The following is a 24,414-nucleotide window of genomic DNA, read 5'->3' on the forward strand; positions in this document are numbered from 1 at the left end:
GACAGGAGAAGGCAGAAGAGATATATAGACAAGGAAAATGGCTATGTTGATACCTCAGTGTACAAGGAGGAACAAGAGTAAGAAGCAAAGGAATTTGGAAAGCTATAAAGAAGGGCAAGAGACATTAGCGGAAGGGTGAATTATTACAGACTTTCTTTATAATCTGTCTAAAACAGTTTACAGGAGGAGTGTAAATTTTCAGGATATATCCAGAAACAAAACAAAACAGGTGCTTATGGACTCAGCAGGACTTTGCAGGACATCGCTGTAAATTACAAACAGCCAAAGCAGTTCTCATGAGTGGGTGTGTGGACAAACTACCTCTCAAACTACTCTCCAAAACTATTCAGGTCTGCTTAAATGTAAAAATGCAGAGGGACAGCCCAGGCTAAAGTGCAGGGAGATTCCAACTTAAAAATGAGAGAAAAGGAGAGGGGAAGTCTAGCAGCAACTAAAATAGGTTTTTCCAAAACTGTTCTAACCTTGAAAAAGCAAAAACAGGCTGTCAATTTAAAAGAGAACTTCCAGGATAATGAAAGGGGAAAATATTTCTTCTGTATTTTTCTTAGCAGATGAGGTTTGACAGTAGAGTGGAAAGAGTTTGATTTTAATTGGAAAAGCACAAGACCTCAGGTGCTTTAAAAGCCAAATATTATGTGGTATGATATTGTTAGACTGCATGAAATTATTGGAGATTTGGGATATCTGAGCTTCCAAGACCTTCTTAGATTAAGGCAACCAGGAGCAGTACATTCTTTTGTGTCCAAAAATAATTAAAAAAAAAAACCAGTTGAACAGAGTCCAGAAAGAGTGTTCCAGTAGGAAAACTAGAACAACATCATGAACTCCAAAATATTTTGCTTTATCATCCATGCAGAGTTTGGATCTGGGCCTAAGCCAATGGTCTGCATTGCTGGATTCTTGACAAAAATAAAATGGGGAGAATGGGTAACCGAAACACCTTAGAAGCCCCCAGTTTATTTCTTTTGCTGTACTATCTATTCCTTGCACAGTAACAATATGAAAAGAGTATAGAATTATAGCAACTTTCCAGAGGAAGAACAAGAGGCAAGCTCCTATAATTTTTCACTTTGTTTATGCTTGTACAGTATGCTAGAAATGGATAGTACCATCTACTACTATTCAGTGTGAAAAGGAATGAAAAGGCAAAACATTCTGTGCATTACGGTACACAGTGGCTTTTCTCTGTTTTGCAAAGCTAGACTTTATCATCTGCTATCCATTCCTTACCACTCTCCTTCAAGTTTTGCATAACATGGGCATTTAAAAATCTATTATGTTTTTAAAAAATATTGGTATCTCAGCTTGAATTTCTTTGAATGTAAGCAGAATGTTTCCAATGAAATGGCCCTTTCAGAATCAATTTTTTTGACAAAATTTCTTAGCTTTGTGTTTTTACCATCCCAATATACACAAGCACAGACATACACACACACAAACCCAGAAGAATATCACCTTCTGGTGGCCAGTAGCTACTGCCATTGCTAATGATAAAGCCCTACAATTCTGTGGAATTTCTCTGTGGAAAAATTCATTGAAATGTTCTCCAATTTTTCTGTCTACAAACAGGATAAAGAAATTAGTATCATGCTTACTAAATACACTAAGTGCACACAAAATGTCTTTCCTTTATGATGTGATCTAATTTCTGTCTTCAGAATTGGACCCCAATACTTACCATGCTCTGTGTCTTTAAAGAACAGCTTTTTACAAGTTTAATTTAAGGACAGAGTAGTTCTCAGCATGTCTACAATTCCCTTGCTGAAATTTATCTTCTGTATTTGTTTAAAAATTATTAAAAAGGAACATACACTGAGAGCAGTTAATATATTTTCTCTTTGACTTTGTATTTTACGTTCTGGCAACTGGACAAAGTAGTCTAAAATTTCAAACTGGATTTATATAAGTGTTGTGCTCTTTGCAGGGAATGTGATATGGGGTCATACTGCAAAGTTCCCAAGGCTTCCTTTTTTCCTTTTTATAGCTATTATTTATAAGAAGTGCCCTTTCTTTCATTCTCTTGAATGAAATGTTGCCATTCTAGAATTTATAATCTCTCTAGAACCATAGCCATAGCTCTTGAGGCTTGCAGTTACTGACAACAGTCCTTACAAATTTCTCCAGCAATCAGCTCCGTTTTTACAGCTGGTAATTCTTGAGGAAGCCACAGAAGCATACATAACTTCAGTGACAGCCTCTACAACTCCACTAGGGGACTTGTGTAGATGCTGCAGGCTTACTAATGCCAGTCCATGTACACAGGATATCATAGATTTTGCCAACTCAGTTGCTCAACTCCAGGAGTCAAATTAAAAAAAAGAAAAAAAGAATTAGACTATTGACTAAATGTGGAGTCCTTGGGGTTCTCTGAGCTTGGCTGTTTTCTTGCAAACGTTTCGTTACCCGGCTAGGTTACGTCTTCAGTGCAAGGACTCCACCGTTCAACCCTGAGCTACACATATTCGCTTCTATTGGTATTGATTAAAGCCATATACCGTTTTATATGTAAAACTGTATATGGATTTTAACAAGTTTTATATGTAAAACTTCTCCCAATAGTATAATATAGAAGTACAGAAGAGAGCAAGGATATTCTAGCCAGACAATACTAAATGTCAGGCACAAAATGAGTGAGCAAGCATGAATGTGTGTCTATCTCCTACATGTAATGTCATATAATTAAAAAACCACACACAAAATTAATGTTAATTAATTACTTGGAAAATTTAGAAGCAGAGACAGAGAGTGAGTATTTATCATGGGAATAACACAAACACAAAATTGTACTACAGCTAGAAAGTATCTGGAAATGAAATACATAGAAGACAGTATTCATAGCTTCACTCACAGTGAGGAATGAACAAAGTAGTCAAATATGGCAGCATTTCCCTAGGCCTAACTATGAGAGTGGACGGAAGGGCAGTTAGACCAAGGCATTAATTTATTTCTGAAGAAAGAGCATCTAAAACAAGTTGGGAATCCTGAAAATTCATCAAGGTCATTAGCATAATAGCATGGTATGTTCTGTGTTATATGCTAAGGGCACAGCTGATAGTGTCAAGGAACAAAATACAGTTACCACGATTGTAAATTATACTGTTCTAACTTGTCTGGGAGTTGTATTTTGGATCCATTTTATTATGCTTCATAGCTCTTTATTTCACAGTCATTAATACTATTGAATATAGATGTTTTGTATCTCTTTTGTGGTTTGCCACTTTATATGATTCTGCATTTGAAGGGGGCACATGAAGAAAAAGAAAAGGAGCGAACTGAAGAATATACTATCCCTTTTCCAGATGTGCTCCTTGCATGATTAACTTCCTGCCAACAACAACTTCCAATTGTCTTTGCAAGGAGATCATTCACTGTGTTTGCCATAGACAGATGACCTGTATTTCACAGAATGTAATCACTGGTGGCCATGCATGATGAATAGAACCAGTTACTTATTTGTTAAGAGGTCACTTTTGTGCATCTGAAGATACGACATGTGGCCTATTGACTCTTACCTAAAGAAATAATAAGTGTGCTAATTACTGCTTTTTGGATTACCTAAGCTCAGGGTAACAGAGATTTCTTTTTCCTCTGAGAGACCAGTTAGTTCTTGCATATGGTTATCAGATAACTGAACAGGCAAAGGAGGACACAGACAATTGGAAGGGTGGGCTGGAGGGTACTAATCAACTAATTAAGATCATAGAGCTGAGCTTGTTAACTTGCAGTTAGCACTTATTAGGGAAGTGCTGCACCATGGAGAAAAACTATTCAGGAAGAGATACTCAAAAAGCCAGACAGTATTTCAATGCTATGCCTGCTGGACAGAGGATATGAGGACAAAAAGGAGTCCTCCTTTTGTCCAAGGTCTGGTAACCCTACCCTTGTATCAATCATCAGTTGTATCTCATATGGATTCAATGAAGCCCAGCTTTGAGGATTTCAGGTGGGCATAATAAACAGAATGTGAAATACTACAATTCTATTCATACTTATTATATAAACATAAAAAGGGTTGGGCTAAAGTTTTTATGAAAATAATAGAATTGGTACCTGCTGAAATTCCCTTTTCAATCCAATGATACCTGTGTCATTTTTATGTAACCATTTTTAATAAAAAGAGGTTTAGGCATACTTTTTTTTTTTCTAGTTTGTACTCACCAACTTTTTTATTACTGAAGAGTAACAAGATTTCAAATCACCATATTACAGTAAAACCTATCTGTGAATCAGTGAAAAAGAATAAAGCAAAGAAGATTCTTCTTTCTATTCTTTAGCTTCAGCACATCAAATCTCCATTTTCTGAAAGCATATTCCTCTTTTCTAAAACTAACACATTGTTTCCATTCTTCTTCTTCTTCTTCTTCATTATTATTATTATTATTATTATTATTATTATTATTATTATTATTTAATGTCTAGGATTACAAACTACAGAGATATCATTGTGGATTGAGGGAACACAATACAGTAAGAATCTTGATTTGAACATAGGTACCATCCTGTCATTATTCCTTTCCATTATATTATTATATTTTCATTTCTTTCCATAGAAATCCAAGGACACTCAGAAAGTTTTGGGCTAGAATTCATTCATGTGCAAAGTTGTTTATGCACAATGAGAAACCAAACTGGATGAAAAATGCAAAGAACTATAGGAAATTTACACATTCAGTTTGATAAATGTTAAGTAAATATGAAAAAAAAAATAGGATAATGATATTGCTAAAGCACTGGTGCCATTATGTAATCAGAACTATAATCTAAATAACCAGAATGTTATTTAAGAATTAAAATATATTTTAAGCCCTTGTACATTCAAAGAGATTGGTAGTTTTTAAGCTTTCATAGCTCATTTTGGCTGAAATTACTTTTACTCTCCTCAATATCCAATTAATAAAGTCCTTGTCATGGATCTAATTTTAAAAATGTGAGGTAGATACTTCATTTCCCCTTAATATTTCATGAATGCAGGAGATGTTTAATTAGAAATGGTGTCATATAAATAAACCATGAGTCACTGTGACTATATAAGATAAATGCCACACAAGCAGTTCACGCAACTAAATTCAGTATTAATGCACTATTAAATATTACTCTACTAATAACCACAAAGGCATTTAAATATATCATTCTATGAAATGTGAATTAGATTTAATGTTCTGTAATATACAAAACCCATGAACAATATATAATCCCACTTAGATGTTATTTTCTAGTGATTTCTCTGCCTTTGTTAAGAATTCCTTTGTAAAGGAATTGTAACTTTGCTCTTTTACTATCTGAAGAAGAATATCTTACGTGCAAAAATAATTTGCATTCGCAGCAGAACCAGTAGAATAATTTGCCACACATGGTAAAACTACATGGATCTCTATAACCATCCCACTACAGTTCTATAATATGTAAAACCTTCAGCCCCAGCTAGAAACCTTGCAATTAATAACATGCTACATGGGAAGTACACTGCTTGAGTGATTCTTAACCACAGCCTCAGAGAGATTCACAAAGCAAGTTCCATCTTTTTGTATTTGTGTTGAGTTGTTGCACACAGGTATGCACATGGAAGAGTACATGACATTTCAACACATGATTTGCCACTTGCCTCCTTCCTCCTTCCCAGCAGAAGCCTGTAATAGGTGGCATTAGAGATATCTCAGCACAGTATTCCAACGATCGGGCATCTGGTGAGAACTAATTAAAACTATTTCTAATAAAGCTAATATTAGTGCTAAAAGTATACTCAGCATGCTTACAATACTTCGCTCAGAAACTGGGCTGATTCTCTTGGATTTTAGGGCCCATGTATGCTGGCTCTATTTTGGGCTTCAGCTTCGGTTTTCCAGTAATTCCCTAGCTGCCATGATTCTTTTTAATAATTTCCCCTCTTTTGGGAAGTTAGGATCCAAAGGGACTTACATCAGTGTGGTTTCTCAGGTAACAGCCTCCTAGCCCTGGGGATCCCAAAAGTGAGAGCTGTAATACAGCAGCAGGGGGTTGACACAGCTCTTCAGGCAGAGCAGGGGATATTAGGCCACCATAACTGGCAGTATATAAACTGGAGACCTTTCCACCCAGCAAACTAATTATTTAACATCACCTGCCCATCACACCTTTGAGCTTTCTCTCTAATCCTGCTTAATGCCTTGCCCTCTGCATTATAGAAGAGAAGATATATTAATATTCCTTTTGTAGATCAAACTTGTCCTTGTGTTTTGGAGGAACCTGAGACCCTAGCCCACATGCACCCTTGATGCCCTTTCTATAGTAAGTTACATTCCATCTTTATACTTTCATCTGAAAACAGAAGTCCCTTCTGTCTGGAGGACAATCCTAGTTGTTCCTTGCTATCAGACGCAACAGCATCAGGAATGCTGCAAAATTTCTGTCAGCTGCAGCTGCCCTATGTAGGAAAATATTTTCTTAATTTTCTGATTTCATGAATATACAACTTTACAGTGTTCTATATTTCTTATTTTGCATTGATACATCAGTGGTACATCACTGACCAATGTAAGATTTTACTTATACACGTTTGCAAATACATGAACTCATGTCCCTGTGTTATCACTTAATACTAAAATACTCAATAGAATTTACTTTTAAAGTATTTTTTTAATTAATGTGGTTATTCCATTTTTAGCACTTGGGTTCTACTTTTAATATCCTGCTATCCATACTTATTATACTGTAGCAATATGCATTCCTGATGGTGCCTCAGGAAGGTTTCCAGCTTTAAGGTGTTTTATTGTTCATTCTAAATACTGTCTATACTTTCTTTCCTATGTCATGGTTTCCTGCACTTTGTCTTTTATCCCTTTATGATGTCAACATTTAATTTGCTGGTCAGAAACCATAATAAAAATAATCAAAGACTTGTAATCTCCCATGGCAATCAGACTGCCCGTGGCATGCTCCCAAAATTTAAAATGTGTCTGCTGGTCAAAGAATCTGGGTAACAAGACACATGGGAATTATTTGACCCTTAAAACAAGACTCCTGATAGAATATGCTGCCATCTTTTCATTAAACTAATGTTTTAAAATGCTGCCTTAAACTTAGCCCCTACCTCATTTTTTCTTTGACATCAACAAGTTACTGCAAGATTAAAAGACTTCACTTTCATTTAGGGAAAAGTTATCAAGCAGATTTACTATCTGCAGTTTGCAGATGTTGGTGGAAGTCACAGTTGACACATACAGTTGATGTGACTAACCCAAGGTTGTCATCAAGGATAAATGTCCACGATATCCTGAAATAGGATTGTCGATTTATTCCCTAAGGTGAAAATCTCTAAATGGACTTGGTAAACAAGCAATGGATGAAAAATATCTGAGAACATGTGTCAGTGCACAGAATGCTGCCCTCCTGGAATATAATTGGCATAATAATAAAGGGGAATAACAAACCAGGCATAGGAGCAATTCTGACTAGAACAGGCGAATGTCCTAGAATGTATCATTTGATCAGCAGCACAGCAAAGAGAATAATATGAGGATATTAGCTGCAGTTGTGTGTGTCTTGATCTGTGTGCACAAACAGAGAGAGAGTGATAGGAATTATGATCAGAAATGTGAAGACTATGGGGGAAAAAAACATACCCAGAAGCAATTGGGAAAGATCAGGGTGGGAGTTTTTTTAGCTTGGTTTCTTTTCTGAAAGATGGGAAGTAAATGGATTATGAAATCTTTCCTACTCTTTTCTTTTAAATGCTACATAAGATGGTTGAGATGTCAAAGAAAACGGTCCGTGTTTGGAAATATAACAAATCAAAAAGTCAACATGTAAAAAGGTAGAAAAACGTGTTACAACAGAAGATTTCAGAAACCCATAAAAGTGAAAAAATAAAAATAAAGTCTCAAAGAAACTGGATAACATTCCATGTGGTGAATGGGTATTTTCTGAGTCTTGCTTTTCCCCTACTTTTTAAAAAAATAGTACTTTCTGTATCTGTCCAGAACACATTGTTTTCTTTGCTTCGTATAATACTGAGGAGGTTCCTCCCCTCCACCCCATTTTAGTGTTATTTGCCTGCCTGATTCTACTAAATAGGCAGAAATGAAGACGCAGCCTGAGTAGCTGGTGTAACAAAAATTAGGAACCTTTTAAAATACATTCAAGTAAGTATATAATTAGAGTCTGAACAAAATATATTGTCAGTTTTATACACTAAACAGATCATTATAGTCCAACATATCTAAAAGTCACAAGGTTGGGAAGGGTGATTAAAACCATGAAATCCTCACAATACTTGTTTTAGGGAAGGTTATACATCAACATAGGGAATGGAAAGAAAAATAATAATTAAAATTTGAAGGATAGAGATAAATACTGTTCAGGGCCAAGATGAAAAGTGGAGATCTTTTTCAATGCCGTCTGTCCTGAACTCCAAGAATACAAATGGAAAAATTAACTAAAAATCTTTGTCCGTCTGTCCATTCATCCATCCATCCATCACAAAGACAACCTAAAGTATGTATTTCTATCATTTTGTCTATCTTTAAGAGAAGCCACTTTCTTTAAATAGATGTTTGAAAAATGTGGTGTGATTTGTCCTTAGCAATCTTGGCTTCTCTGTGTATCCTCTCCTTCTAGATATCCCTCTGCTTCATCTCCATTTCTTCCCCAGAAGTTACTCCTTTTTTTTCCACTTTGATCTTGTATTAAAAGAACGATGGGGAAAAAAGCCAGCTATCAAGCAAGCAATAACATTTATACATTCATGTTAATAAAATCATATTGCAGTAAAAGTGATTTACTATTCTTCCCTCTGCCCCTCACTAATGTTTCAACTATTCCTCTCCTTTTATGTTGCTACAGGGATAAACTATTTCAAATACAGTGATCAACAACTGGAGTCTGTTTGTTCTGATTTAGGTTTTTATATTCTCACTATGCAATCTGGAAGAATATCTTCCTAGCATACTTATATAAGAATTCTAATGAAGAAAACAGATTTTCCTCCTTGCTTTCCACACCCCCAAGATAGCACCATCTATTTATAAACTGCCATTTCTGAGGGAAAAAATATCTAGATATAAGTTGGGTGCTTACTGGTCCCATGAAAAACACCAAGAGAAAACTAGTTTGAGATACAATTAATAATATATCCTATGTATTTCAACTCAGCTTTGAATAGGGAAGACCTGTGTCTAACAATACAGCCTTCTATATATCTACGCAGAAACTACTGATTTTAATGGAATTTACTCCCAAATAAGCAATTACAGCAAAGGCAAACACTTTTACAAAGGCTGTAGAGCATACTTTTTTGTATTTATGTTTGCATAGCTAGGATGACAAGAATCAGTTTGGTGTAGTGGTTAAGGCATCAGGCTAGAAACCTGTGAATTCTAGTCCTGCCTTAGGCACAAAGCCAGCTGGGTGACCTTGGGCCAGTCACTCTCTCTCAACCATAGGAAGGAGACAATGGCAAACTACTTCAGAAATCTTGCCAAGAAAACTGCAGGGACTTGTCCAAGCAGTTGCCAAGAGCCAACACTGAGTCAAAGGCACCCAGACACACACACACACACCCCAAAAAAAAGGAGGAGGAGGAGGAGGAGGAGGAGGAGGAGGAGGAGGAGGCAGTAAATAGTGTAAACTTATTGGAAAGCTTTAACAGCCATTTTTCATCTGTTCCTTGCTTTAAAACAACAGAAAACCATGCTGTCAACATTGGGGAAACTGGCAAATTTCCATGACACAGTCAGAGGGGAATCCAGGGGTTACAACAAAAAAACAGTGGGTTGTCTGTTCCCTAGATATCACCTTAAGCATATAAAGTGAAGGCTGTTATCAGCTATAAAAGTGATGTCACAATAAACCAGACATCTATACTAGGAAAGCCCAGGTGATTTTACAAATCATTACAGCAAGAATGAAGTATGGATTATGGTCTAAGTCACCTAAGCACTTTTTCCTTACTGATAAGACTATGGAGACTTAAATATATATCATCCTCCTAAAGAAGAAATCATTAGGGTTATGAATAAGAATTCTGTGGAAAGAGGCATCTGGGCCTGAGACTTTGCTTAACATAAGTGGCTATAGCAGTTATTAGTATTTTAATGTACTTTTTTTTTTTTGGAACTTCTGAGGATTTGAACCTGCTGATACATGGTCATGAAAATACAGATTTATAATTGGTGGTGATGATTTACATAATTTATATCCTGCCCAATTCCACAAACTCTAGTAACTGAGATAAAATTACCAGAAACATCATAAAAATAATTTAAAGCAATCAACAATTTAAACAGCAGATCGTGAGAGGTTTCCCAGCCCTACAAGACCATTAAAATAAGTGCCAAAGTGCTTCTTTGGCACTTCCCTAAGTTCTAGAACTTTGGAGGCTACATGGACTTTGAGGATAAAGTATTCCAGAGTGATGGGGCATCAAAGAAAAAGTCTGCTTCTGAACTCTCATTCTTCTAAATCCTGTGCTTCCTGGACTGATGGCTCAGGGAAGGGCCTTTATCTGGACAATGCCATCTTTTGGTAGTGCAGACTCTAGGGCCTTATAGGACAAAACCTATAAAGTTGTACTTGGAAATATACTGGCAGCCAACGTACCATCTGCAACAAAGGTATAATAGTGATAAAATGGTTCTTATCTGCCAGGATGCAGTCTGCTGCATTCTGTATCAGTCAAAATTTCTAGGTAATCTTCAAAGGCAACTCCAAGTAGAGTGTATTGCAATAATCCAATCAAGAGGTAATGAAGGCATAAGTGACTGTTGCCAGGATCTTCCACTCTAAAAAGAGCTGCAACTGACATACCAGCTGAAGTTGGGGAATGACTCTCCTGGCCATGATCTCGGCCTCTTTATCAAGTAGAATTCAAGAGAAACCAAGTGTCAGATCTACTCTTTCAGGAAGTGCATAGCCTAATGTAGAACCAGCATAGATGCCACTGTCAGATCTTGTAGTTTATGGACAAAACAGCTTTGTATTGCTAAAACTCAACATCACCTTATTTTGTCCCATCCAATTTTTTTACTCCTCTAGACCTCTAGTAAGAACATCTACAGCATCTCCTGTCCTGCAGTGGGGTCCAGAAATATTGGGACATTGACACAATTCTAACATCTTTGACTCTATACACCACCACAATGGATTTGGAATGAAACAAACACAATGTGCATTAACTGCAGACTGTCAGCTTTAATTTGAGGGTATGTACATCCAACTCAGGTGAACGGTGTAGGAATTACAACAGTTTGCATATGTGCCTCCCACTTATTAAGGGACCAAAAGTAATGGGACAGAATAATAATCATACATCAAACTTTCCCTTTTTAATACTTGGTTGCAAATCCATTGCAGTCAATCATAGCCTGAAGTCTGGAACGCATAGACATCACCAGACGCTGGGTTTCATCCCTGGTGATGCTCTGCCAGGCCTCTACTGCAACTGTCTTCAGTTCCTGCATGATCTTGGGGCATTTTCCCTTCAGTTTTGTCTTCAGCAAGTGACATGCATGCTCAATGGGATTCAGGTCAGGTGATTGACTTGGCCATTGCATAACATTCCACTTCTGTTCCTTCAAAAACTCTTTGGTTGCTTTTGCAGTACGCTTTGGGTTATTGTCCATCTGTACTGTGAAGCGCCGTCCAATGAGTTCTGCAGCATTTGGCTGAATGTGAGCAGATAATATTGCCCGAAACACTGCAGAATTCATCCTGCTGCTTTGGTCAGCAGTCACATCATCAATAAATACAAGTTCCATTGGCAGCCATACATGCCCACGCCATGACACTACCACCACCATGCTTCACTGATGAGGTGGTATGCTTAGGATCATGAGCAGTTCCTTTCCTTCTCCATACTCTTCTCTTCCCATCACTCTGGTACAAGTTGATCTTGGTCTCATCTGTCCATAGGATGTTGTTCCAGAACTGTGAAGGCTTTTTTAGATGTTGTTTGGCAAACTCTAATCTGGGCTTCCTGTTTTTGAGGCTCACCAATGGTTTACATCTTGTGGTGAACCCTCTGTATTCACTCTGGTGAAGTCTTCTTTTGATTGTTGACTTTGACACACATACACCTACCTCCTGGAGAGTGTTCTTGATCTGGCCAACTGTTGTGAAGGGTGTTTTCTTCACCAGGGAACGAATTCTTTGGTCATCCACCACACTTGTTTTCCGTTGTCTCCCGGGTCTTTTGGTGTTGCTGAGCTCACCGGTGCGTTCCTTCTTTTTGAGAATGTTCCAAACAGTTGTTTTGGCCATGCCTAATGTTCTTGCTATCTCTCTGATGGGTTTGTTTTGTTTCTTCAGCTTAATGATGGCTTGCTTCACTGATAGTGATAGCTCTTTGGATCTCATCTTGAGAGTTGACAGCAACAGATTCCACATGCAAATAGCACACTTAAAATGAACTCTGGGTCTTTTATCTGCACATTGTAATTGGGGTACTGAGGGGATATCACACACCTGGTCATGGAAAAGCTGAGAAGCCAATTGTCCCATTACTTTTGGTCCCTTAACAAGTGGGAGGCACATATGCAAACTGTTGTAATTCCTACACCGTTCACCTGAGTTGGATGTACATACCCTCAAATTAAAGCTGACAGTCTGCAGTTAATGCACATTGTGTTTGTTTCATTCCAAATCCATTGTGGTGGTGTATAGAGCCAAAGATGTTAGAATTGTGTCGATGTCCCAATATTTCTGGACCTGACTGTATATAGCTAGGATTCATTCGCATGCTGATGATACCTCACCCCAGACTAACCAATGATCTCACCAAGTGGTCACACATAGATTTTAAGAGAGAGAGAGAGAGAGAGAGAAGAGAGAGGAGAGAGAGAGAGACAGAGAGAGAGACAGAGAGAGAGACAGAGAGAGAGAGAGAGAAGACTTTTCTGATCAATGCTTTCTAATGTGTAAGACTTTACATTTGTCTATCTTAATAACTGCTGGTACACACTTTTTAATTTCATGCATTTTGGTATAACTACAAAAAAGGAAACTTCAGTATTTTTGCTCAGACATGTATTCCTTATCTGTTCAATGGATATATACCATTCCTAGATATAGAAGAGATCACAAAAGAGGGAAGCAATATTATAATATGCAGTCATACATTATAGTCTGCTTTGTATAGTTTTTATGTTTTCTGTAATTTTATATATATTTATTGTTTTAATGTATCATGTGAGCTGCCCAGAGCTCCCCATTAGGGGGAGATGGGCAGAGATTAAATAAATAAATAAATAAATAAATAAATAAATAAATAAATAAATGGACTGTGCAGATTTGGAAAAGGATTTGGGAAAAGTGCTTGAGATCTCTCGCAAACACAGCACATCTCTATTATTCATTGAGATTGAAGTTGACTTTTATCAGGCATCTACAAGGACTTGAAAAATGTATGACATGTTTCAAGAGCTGCATTAACTCTAATGAATACACTTGCCCATAACCCTGAAAAAAGTTAGTCTGCTTTAATGCACAGCAGAGAGGTACTGTACTCACATGAAGTCCAAAGCATTTCTCCCAAATCATTTTCAATCCATGTACAGTATTATACTTGGACAAGATCACATGTAATTTTTGTATCTAAACAGCAACAAATAGACTATTGGTATTTTAGTAGTGTTCAACTCTTCTAATCTGGGTAGAGAGGAGTCTGTATACTATGATTGGACTCTGCACACAGCATTTGTCTTCTCTTTATGATAGTGGGTACAATATTGCAATGGAAATGTAGGTGTGGCAACTGACTGATTGATTTCCACGTAAGCAGAGATAAACGGAACAATAAGATTTAATAAAAGTAGCTTAATGTTAAATGTATTTGTGTTTGGGACTCATTGAGAAAACTCAGAAAGTATTCATACTTGTATTCTCGTACTGAGGCCTTTGGCCAAAGACCACAGCAGACAGAAGAAAATATACCTTCATATAAACATTTCCATTAATTTAATTTACCACCAAAGATCCTATTTTAAATTTTTGCTAGAAGTGCCTTTAGAAATATAACTTCTGACATGGGGTACAAATATTTATATAAGAACCCATGCTAAACATAAGAATAGGTGAAAGAAAGCACTGGCATTTCCCATGGTTGAAATGGTTTTAAGAAGGCCATGTGTCTCAAAGCATCTAGGATTGGTATTTCTATTCAACAACATACAGCTTGAGATGAAGTAAAATGCTGTGGTCCTAGAGGTGACAAAGTCCTAGAGGTGACAAAGATGATCTGCTGTCCTCTAAACATGTTGGATTTCAATTCTTATCAACTGCAGGTCAATGGCAAGAGATTCTGGGAGTCAAGTCTAAATCATCTGGCAGGACCAGATGGTTTAATTATCTTTTAAGTACCTTTTCTTTTGCCTCTCCTTTTCATCGCCAAAACTCTTTCTACTTTTTCAGAGGTAGAGGCATAAACAGAGCAGGACAAAAGGTGGTTGTTTAATTCTAAGCTGAGCATGATGGTTCCAGAAAAACAGCTCAGATTTAGAAAGGCACTGGTCTGTCAGCTCCACTGCTCTTAATTACCCTCTTCATTTGGGAAAAATAGAAAATTTTGCTGATAAAGGAGACAGCTGAGTAAGAAGTACATATCAGCATTCTAGGTGATCTTTAAACTAAGAGTTAGACAAAGCTTGGAAGCTTTTTGAGGTTGCTGCATTAAATCAAACATTCTAGAATGCAATTTCTAAAAAAAACATTACTATATATCTTGCCAGTTTCAGAAAATAATTCATCGGTCTGGATTATTGCTTTATTTTTGAAATAGCTAAATCAAAATGTACAATATAGCTCACCTGGAAATTTAGAATAACAGGGCTTTTGTTGTTGTTCAAAGTTTGGATTTCCATTTGGAAAAAAATAAGTCACAGATAGGACATTCCTTTGAGTGTCAACATAATAAATAATGATTTAGAACAAAATGAACATTTTAAGCCATATGTACTTACCCACAGGAGACATTTCAGGCACTCCAGCAGTGTAAGGACCATCCAGAAATTTAGGTTCATTGTCATTGATGTCCTGAATCTTAATGACGAATTCCGACTCAGGCTCTACAGGTTTATTTGTCAGTCTATCTAGTGCTTGTGCACGGAGGGTGTAGTAAGCCTGCTCTTCCCGATCAAGCCTCTTTGTAGCATGAATGTCCCCCGTGTTCTCATCAATAATGAAAATGGAACTCGCCCCCTCTCCTGACAAGATGTATTTGATGGAGCCGTCTCCTTTATCAACATCAGAGTGAAGCTGGTAAAAAATTGATGAGAGATTAGATTAACTTACAGGACCATTGGCAGTATGAATATATGCTAGAAAATAATTCACATGTCATGCCTTTGTATATGAAATTGTATTGTTCTTGGAAAATTAAGCCAAAATGTTGATTATGCACAGCATGTGGCAAATGATAGGAAATTGTCAGCTACTCCCCTATGTCAAACAGTCCCATTCCATACCCAATCTTATTTTCAAAAGCCTGTCATGTCAGATGAGGTTTTTTGCAAGAACACAGTTGATTTTACAAGCCTTGGTAATCTAATACTATTTACTCAAGAGTAATCCTGATAAAGCCAGCTGAAATCCTTTGAAGAAATGCAGGCTGGGTTTTGCAGTACTCATTACCCGCTTGCTACATTAAACTTTCAATATTTAGGCCTCTCCAAATCATGAAGAAATAAAACAATGGATCTGCATAAAATCCATACCCCTTCATATTTATTACAGTGATTTATTAATAGGAAATATGGTCTGGTTCCCTGTTGAAAGATCACAGAACTAAACAGGAAACCTAAATAATCCATCCTAACATTATTATGTATTTTTATGTAAAAAGGCAGCTTTCTTAAACTACAAGCATGAAATATATGTTATCTCTGTATTATGTAGAGATAATACCTATATGCTTGCTAATCTGCTTCATCAAGTTTCATTATGATCTGTTCTCCAAATATGTCAGAGTTGAACGCTAACACACAACTCCCATTAAAAGATCATACTTTTGAGGGAACAATAAGAGTTGAAACCCAACATTTCTAGATGACATCAATCTGGGAGAAAGCTTTATGTGACTTTTTTCCCATAAATAAGACATTCATTTTATTTATTTGTGTGTGTGTGTGTGTGTGTGTGTATACATACATACATACATACATACATACATATGCACATGCACACACACAAAAAGCCAGCCCTGCTTCATGGGAAAAAAATATGAAACACAAAAAATTAGTTTACAACTAAAATAATGATTCAATAGTTACTATGGACAGGAGTATTCACTAAAGGGACTAAAACAAGTATATTTGTCAAAAGGTGGAAGAAAGAACAAGGGAGTCTATTATCTGGACTTAATCCTCACTAACAGGAAGGAATTGGTTAAAGAAGTGAAGATGGGGGAAAGTGGTCATTTTGTCCTTGAATTTGTGATATCCAGAGGAGAAAGAATAGGGAAGAGTCTGACCTGCATATTGGACTTCAGAAGAAAAGTTTTTTATGAACACTGAAAGAAGGTGGCCAGATCTAGTGGTGTGAATTCTGAAGGAGAAAAGTAATCAGAAAGCATGGAAAGTTCTGACTTCCGGAAGAAGAAATGGTGGACTGAAGATGGCTCTGTGAAAAGAGGAGTCAATGAACATGGTGAAGAATGAATAGCCAGTGAGTAGACCAGCTCTTTGGAACCTCTGCAGACAAGGAGAGATTTAGAGATTGCCCACATGTGCTCCAAACAGTTGCTCCTCATGAGGAGACCACAAGACAGCAGTCCCCAGTGGGTTTTGAGCACTGGAAGATGACAGGAATAGATGGGAATAACAATGCTTGCAATCATGTTCAGCAGCTTTTAAAGGACCCTAAGTCTGCAAACTTCCTTTTCAAATCATATTCAGAAATTTCTTGTTAACTACTTTTAAGATATTAGAGACCTTTGGATCGACAAGTCTGAAAATGCTGGGTGAGTTTTCCTTCAATCCTTAATGAAAGAAAATTTTAATCATAAGTTTAAGAATTAACAAAAATGAAATAAACAGGAAAAGGCTAAATAAGATTTTGATCCTAGAAAGTTATAAATCTATTAAGGATACAGATAAATTTGAAATAAGATTTTTTAAATTAATTATAAAGAATCCTTCCTGTGGGAATTAGATTTATTTGGGCTTTTGCAAGACGAAATAAAGATAAGCAATTTTAAAAACTGGACACTAGAGGCAACTAAAGAATTTAGTTAAAGGAGAAAAATATACAAGCCTGATTAATGGATAATTCACTGGGATGTATAAAATGATACAAAAGATTATAACATTGAAAATACTGAAGGACATTTTTGAAAAATGGAATCAGAATTTAGTATCAACATGTCGATAGCAATGTTTGCTTCTATGGATAGATTGTGTTCAAAAGATGTTATGAAAGAAATGGCCAATGAGGAACAAGTTTTATTTGACAAGACAGAGATGGCATCAAAAGTGGATCTCCAAATGACAGGCTAAGAGAATGGCATGGAAAAGGAAGTCTTACTGGATATATTAAAAACCGGTCAAAGTTTTAAAAAACAAAAGAGAAATACAAATAATAAACCAAGAGAGTGACCTGGATATTTTTTTTAATACTGGATATACAAAAGAGGCTTGTTGAAGATTTGAAGAATCTTCTGAGAAGGCACAAAGAAGAAATGAAAAGAAATCAAATTCTATGACATTGTTTGAATGGACTAAAGATTATGACTGTTAGAATTAAAAGGAAGGAATATAAAGCTGGTTTATTTGATCAAGGTTAAAATAAGATACGTTGTTATTTCTGGTAACCTTTAATGGACTTTTTGCTGACACTAGGTCTGAAAAGATGATTCTTTATGGATTTGTCTATAGATAAGAGATGGGATATGGGATGAAGAGATTACTGATTATAAACTAAGAGGGAGTTTACAAAAATTGTTTATACTTGTAATGAAGGTTGGAAATCACTTTTTATATATTTCTCTTCCCTCTTTACTATATTCTTACTTTTTTCTTTTTATTTTCTATGTTACCCTCATCTCTAAGAAGGGGAAAGAGAACCCAGGAAACTATAGACTTGGACAAGGTCTTCAAATAGATTTATCACACAGCATGTTTGCAAGCACTTAGATAGGAATGCTACAATTAACAGCAGTCAGGAAGGTTTGGTCACAAGCAAATTGCACCAGAAGAAGGTCATTACACAGAAGAGGGACTCGATTTGTTCTCTATCACCCCATGGGACAGGGCTAGAACCAACAGTACTGATAATGGTGGAGAGGGACAGGAAAAAGACTCTGGCAGAGAAAAAAGGTTGCCATCTGGATCAAGGAAACTTAGAGTACAAGTCAGATAGATGATAAAACACATCCAGACTCACAGTGCAAAGAGCCATTAACATTTCCATTTGATAACCCAAACAACCCGCTCTGGGGTACATCAGGAGTTTTCTCCTTTCAACTATCATGTTCACCTGTCAAGGTCAGTGCATGGGGCAGGAGCTGACTAAGAATCCAGACCAGAGAATTATCCTTTCAGTTTTCAACTTCAGGGATAAGTTGGCATCAGAAAGGTGACCAAAGGTTTCAGCTGAGATATTTGGTGGGATTTTTGCAACATCTTGTGAGAGACCATTGTATGATCTCATACAAAACCATAGTAATGTCAATAGATTATCTTGAGGTTTTGTAAGATTTCAGTGTTTTCATATAAGAGTTCAAGTCTTTTAAAAATGGTGGGTCAGGGAGACTATTGTTAGCCTAACCAGGTAGTCCAGACAAGAAGCACCGGCAGGAGTACTAGCTCTATCTTTATTGTCAGGTTACATTAGCAGAGTCTTGCAAGTCTGAAACTACCTCTCCCATCCCTCACTTTTACTCTCCCAAAAATTAGGGAGGGTCCCTTCCTTCAACACGCCTACTCTTCTGGACTCAAATTTCGTTTATCAGACCGTTGTCTAGGCTGCAGCTCTTCCTCCTGTCTCCCAAGGTCATTTCCACATACCATTATACCTCTGGGGACTAGTACATTTGTCCTGGTGGCTGCAGGTGCCACATTGTGATGTCATCTGACTTTGGTAATTTCTGAGTGAGAATTGTTCAGGAAAGGGATTAGGACATAGTTTTTTATTTTTTTAAAAAAAATCCCATTAGATTCATGGTGATTTTAGTTAGGGATACCTTTAGACTTAGTCAATTCTGTGCCAACACTGTGTGGAGGATCCTGAGCTGGAGGAGGGTTTCATGGGTCCTTGTTATTCTTACCTCTTTTTCATTACTTGGCTTCTCCAATGACATATTTTGGGAAATGAAGTCAGCCAAAAGAAAGTGTATCCTGTAGCAGAAGAGAATTTCTGTCCACTGAAATTCTTTATTTATTTATTTATTAAACAGATTTATATGGCTACAGTGACTCCGGGTGGCTTACAGAATTAAAATCCATTGTACAAAAAACCAATAACCCCCAAACTCCCCATGGTGGCAGCAGACACACTCAAACTGACCATTTGATTGGTTCTGTATCACCCTGGGGTCCCCAGGCCTGCTGACAAAACCATGCCTTCAGGGCCTTCCAGAAAAGTATTAGGGTAAGGGTGGTCTTATCTCTGGGGGAATAATATTCCATAAGGAGGGAGACACCATGGAAAAGGCCCTTTTTCTTGGTCCCACTAGATGTACTTCCGTTATTGAAGGGATCCACAACACACCCTGCCTCCCCGCTCTGGTGAGCCAGGTAGGTATAACTGGGGTGAGGTGGTCCTTCAAATAACCTGATCCCAAGCCATGTAGGGCTTTAAAGGTGATAAGCAGCACCTTGAATTGGAACCGGAAGCAAATTGGCACCCAATGCAGGTCTCACTGTTAGGACCTGTGCAAACTATTATTCAAAGCCAGTAGAAAGCATGTTAAGAATGTAGAATAGTGATGTATAGTTAGCAGGATTAAATGTTAGTTAAAGATAAGACTATGATTTGTATAACCGCTTGCTGGTTTCTGCCATAAAAGTCAGGAGGAGGGGGGGAAATAAAACAAGAGCCAGGTGCAACCATTATCTTAGTTGGAGGCGCCAACAAGGTCAAGCAGCCATGAGACCCGGGAACAAGTGTGAAGACATTCAAGTGGGAACAGTAGAGAAGCGGGGGGGGGGTTAAAAGGAAAGCTTTACACTAGGGAAAATCAGACTCAACAAACTATAGTGTGCTGTATTGTTTCTCAATAAAGAAATCCTTGATGGAACCAAATGGACTCCAGAGGGTTTACTGAACTTGGGAATTGAGTGTGCAGACTTTGACACCCACAAAAGAGGTGACACTTTTAAGATATAAGCTTAGATCTCATCTTAAACTTTCTATAGCCAGCACATCTTTGAGCTGGGATTATCCTGTTCATTTGAAGAACCTAATTTATTTGAGGAATAAAAAATATATTTTAAAAAGTCCATGTTAACTAAGGGAGTTCCTGTTTCACATCTACATTATTGATTTATAGCCACTGTATGATTTAAATTACTGCATTTGCTCTTTGTGCACTTATGATAGCAATTAGTGTGTAGTGCTTTAATGAATAATTGCTACTCAGAGAACTAAAAATATTATTATAGTTTACTTTGATTTCCAAAGGCTAACACTTCTAACATGATGTTAGTACTGAATTCTCTGGGTTTTCAATAAAAGTTGCTTTTAAAAAGCAAAGAATTCTGTGCTTAAAAACTTTGATCCTTTTTTTTTTTAATAATTACCATAGGTTGGCTCATTACAACATTAGCAATGTTCCCACTGCTGTAGAGAATACTCTGAAGAGCTTTGTGAATACTATTATGAATGTTTTAGTGCCAACAAGAGGAAAATGAAAGGACATGACAAGGGAACAATGTATTACCAAAATATGTTGGAAAGAGTCAGATTTGCATTTTCTCAGCAATTTTCACAATTGTCATGCATTAGATATCATTATATACTATATTACTCTATAGTTATATAAATAGATTTCCAACTTCCACATGTCTTAAAACTGAAATTCTAGAATTCCCAATTAGCATAATTAGCATCCACTTAGAGAATTCTGGAAGAAACATTTCGGACATACTGTATTAAGAGTACATCTTCCCTTCTGACCTGTGATAAATATCAGATTCTTTAATACCAGGTTTTTTGCCATAAAGCAATCTTTAAAGGTTTGGAAAAGTGATGTAAGTCTTGCAGCAGATGAACTACAGAATATTAGAAGAGGCAGTTTTAAAAAAGCTAGTAAAATAAAAAGATGGAGTTAAATGGCTTGAGCACTGACAAACGCAGAGTATTCTGGAGATATTTATTGGGGATTGGGAATAAATATCATAACATAGAATACAACACCTTTTCCATGCTCACAATACTGATCAACAAGTCCTCTCTGTATGGTACTGAACAAATAAAAAGTATGGGTAGGGTATGCTTAATGTAACAACTAATATCATCCTGGAGGGAGAAATTAGCCATGAGTTTAAAATAAGGATAGTATATGGGGAAGTGTCACAAGCAGTAAAGGAAATGATTTCCTGAGATCTGCTTCTCTTAAACTGTCTCCTGTAAATTGTGTGGTAGAAGTAAAATATTCCCCTCGCTTTACTGCCCAGGTTGAAATAAAATTTCAGCTCATCTGGTCTATAGCAGCTTTGTACTCCTTTTTCATAGGGTGGGAATCCTCACGTACCTATTCCCTTTTTCCTTCATCTCCTTGCAATCTCAACATTAAAATAGCTATCACATCTGGTTGATTCATCATGCCAAATTGTATATTTGTAACACAGGTGCAGAACAAGCTTTTGAATAAAAGAAGATGCCAAATAACATCTTTATAACCCAGATGTAGAACAGGTTTTTGAATAAAAGAAGATGTCTACCACATGACAAGACAACTTATTCTTTATATCCACACATCAAAGATCTGTGAGCTAGCACTGAAATTCCGAATGTTGCATGCTAAAGCATGCAACATGTGCAAAAGAGTAGCCTTTGCATCATAACACCCCAGCACACATTTCATCTTTTTGGCATCATTATGTGTAGATATGGACACCTATGCTTCCAGATGGCTTTTAATGTTTGCTTTCTATTTTTCCTGCAAACACTCTAAAAACCTACAAAACAGTGACACACACTCTACTTGTGGTGAATAGTCAGAACAACAGAGCTGAAAGGAGCCACTTGTATCATCAAGTTGAAACCTGTACTCAGTGCAGGAACTCACATTGAAGTGTCCCCAATAAATGCCTGTACAGTCTTTGCTTGAGCAAATCCATTGAAAGGGCATACCATCTCTCTGGGTAATTGGTTCCACTCTTGAACTGCTCATCCAATTAGGAAGGTTTTTTTTTCAAACATTCAATCAGAATCTGCCTTCTGTAATTTAAATCCATTATTCTGTGTCTGGTGCTTTGGGAAAATAGAGAATAGAATGCTTTGACTGTCTTCAGCATGATATGTTTTCAGGTACATGAAAAGTGCCATAATACCCTCCTTCAGCCTGCTCTTCTGAACACCAAGCATTCCCAGTTTCTGTGGAGTCCTTGGGGTTCTCTGAGCTTTGTTGTTTTCTTGCAAACGTTTCATTACCCAGCTAGGTAGCATCTTCAGTGCTAGAATGGAGTGGGGTTTGCTCTCTGTTTATATACTGGGGCTTGTCCTGCCAGTGTTGGTGGGTGTTCCCCCCCCCCCTTGGTAGTTCTTTGATTAGGGTATTGTTTACTGCCTGATTGTCTGTCTGGTGATAATCTTGGTGTTAATCTCTGCTTATGTGGGTGATGATTGCTGGTGAGGAGATGTTCTGGTCTTTTGTTTCCTTTTTATTGTACTTATTTTGAATAGTGTGTAGATATTGTTTATCTCTATGTGCTTGTTGATGGCTGCCTCGTCTGAATACCAAGCTTCCATTCCCAGTTTCTTCAACCTTACTTCATGAGACTACAGTTCTAGTCTCCTGAACATCCTTTTCTGGCCTCTCTGAAACATTTCCATATTGCCCAAATCTTTCTTAAACTGTGATGCCCAGAACCGAACACAATACTTATGTTGGTATCTATTGCTAAATAAAGTGGAATTATTATTTTCCATATCTGTGTTGATGTAAACTGAAATTGCATTTGCCCTTTTTGCAATTTTGACATACTCCTGATTCATATTTAATTTCAGACCGGCTACATATATAAGGTCTTTTTCTTATTTCAGATGTCAGTGTCCATTACAACAGGATTCAGTTTAAATCCATCCTAGTCAAGTTTTCCATGCTTTAGCTAAACACACTTTTAACAGTTCTTGTGAAGTGCAACTAATTCTGAGCCAGCAGTCTATTATCCAAATAACTCTCCATCACCAGCAAATGATATGGACATGATTCAGGAAGTAAACTGTTGCAAGGATAGTTTGGTCTGGATTTTAATCAACTGATCATGATGATGTATGTCATCATTGTATGTCACATTTGATGAAGTGAAGGAAGAGACAAGGAAATATAATCAATGAGGACAGAGCATGTCCATTTGGCAGTAGAATATTGACTGATTATTGGAGAAGGGGAAAACAGAAAATCCGATATGGGGTAGAATGAAGGGAATTATTCTAAAAGAACACTAAATTCATTGTTTATTTACTTTAAGTGCTTAGGTTCTTATGACCATTTGCATTTTAGTGTATTATTCAGCATGAAATTATTCCAAAAATGTTTGAACATCTTCAAAATGTTGAAATGTAACTTGATTCTTTCCAGACACTAATACTGTTCTTTAGATTTAGCTTTCAGTAATATTGCATTGAATATCTATCACTGCTTTACAATTAATTCCCCTCCCCCCAGTACAATGCCCATGATCAAATGTGAATATTTGTCCAAAGTATTTGAGATACAGTATGACAACTGATTTAGGATATGAATTAGAACATGAATGATTGGGCACAAGAGTAGCACCAGAGAGAAACGCAAACCATTTTGCTTCAGGACTGAGAAAGTCTCAATTGAGATTTGAAGTTTTATTATCAGTATAAAATTAACCTGGGGGGGGGGCATTGAGAAGAACAGAACTTTTCCATACTAGTTTATAAAAATAAAGCAGGCAGCACATGCAGTAAAAAAGGTAGAAAAGAATAGTGGCCCAGAGAATCTGTGTGACCTGTTCAAATTACCTCAGGGGTTATTCATTTATCCTCAGTTTCACATCTATATCATCATCAAGAACATTATCATCATAGGTTTTCTGGGTCGAGAAAATGGCTGACGTGTCCTCGAAGAGCGGGGATGACATTGAGGCGGAGAACTGTGATCAGGCAGTGAGCGCGGACTGGCGGAGCTTCTTCAGATAAGGAGAAGCCAAAGAGATTGCCCATATGTGCTTCAGAAGGCAGCTCGCTGTGAGAAACCCTGCAGAAACCCTACAGGTGGCTCACGAGTAAGAGCAT

General features: G+C 37.0%; 1 protein-coding gene across 1 annotated transcript in view; it reads right to left on the reverse strand.

Moving 5' to 3' along the window:
• LOC103056480 (cadherin-7) overlaps positions 1 to 24,414 on the reverse strand; it is a 96,747-nt gene that overhangs the window by 42,068 nt on the left and 30,265 nt on the right. The window contains exon 2 of the mRNA XM_007431460.2: positions 14,949 to 15,243. Coding sequence (XP_007431522.1) covers positions 14,949 to 15,243 — 295 coding nt within the window. The remainder of the gene's footprint in view (positions 1 to 14,948; positions 15,244 to 24,414) is intronic.

This window comes from Python bivittatus, unplaced genomic scaffold, assembly GCF_059951505.1.
Source record: "Python bivittatus isolate LINGU-HERP-01145 unplaced genomic scaffold, Pbiv_v1 ctg000840_np1212, whole genome shotgun sequence".
Taxonomy (NCBI): Eukaryota; Metazoa; Chordata; class Lepidosauria; order Squamata; family Pythonidae; genus Python; species Python bivittatus.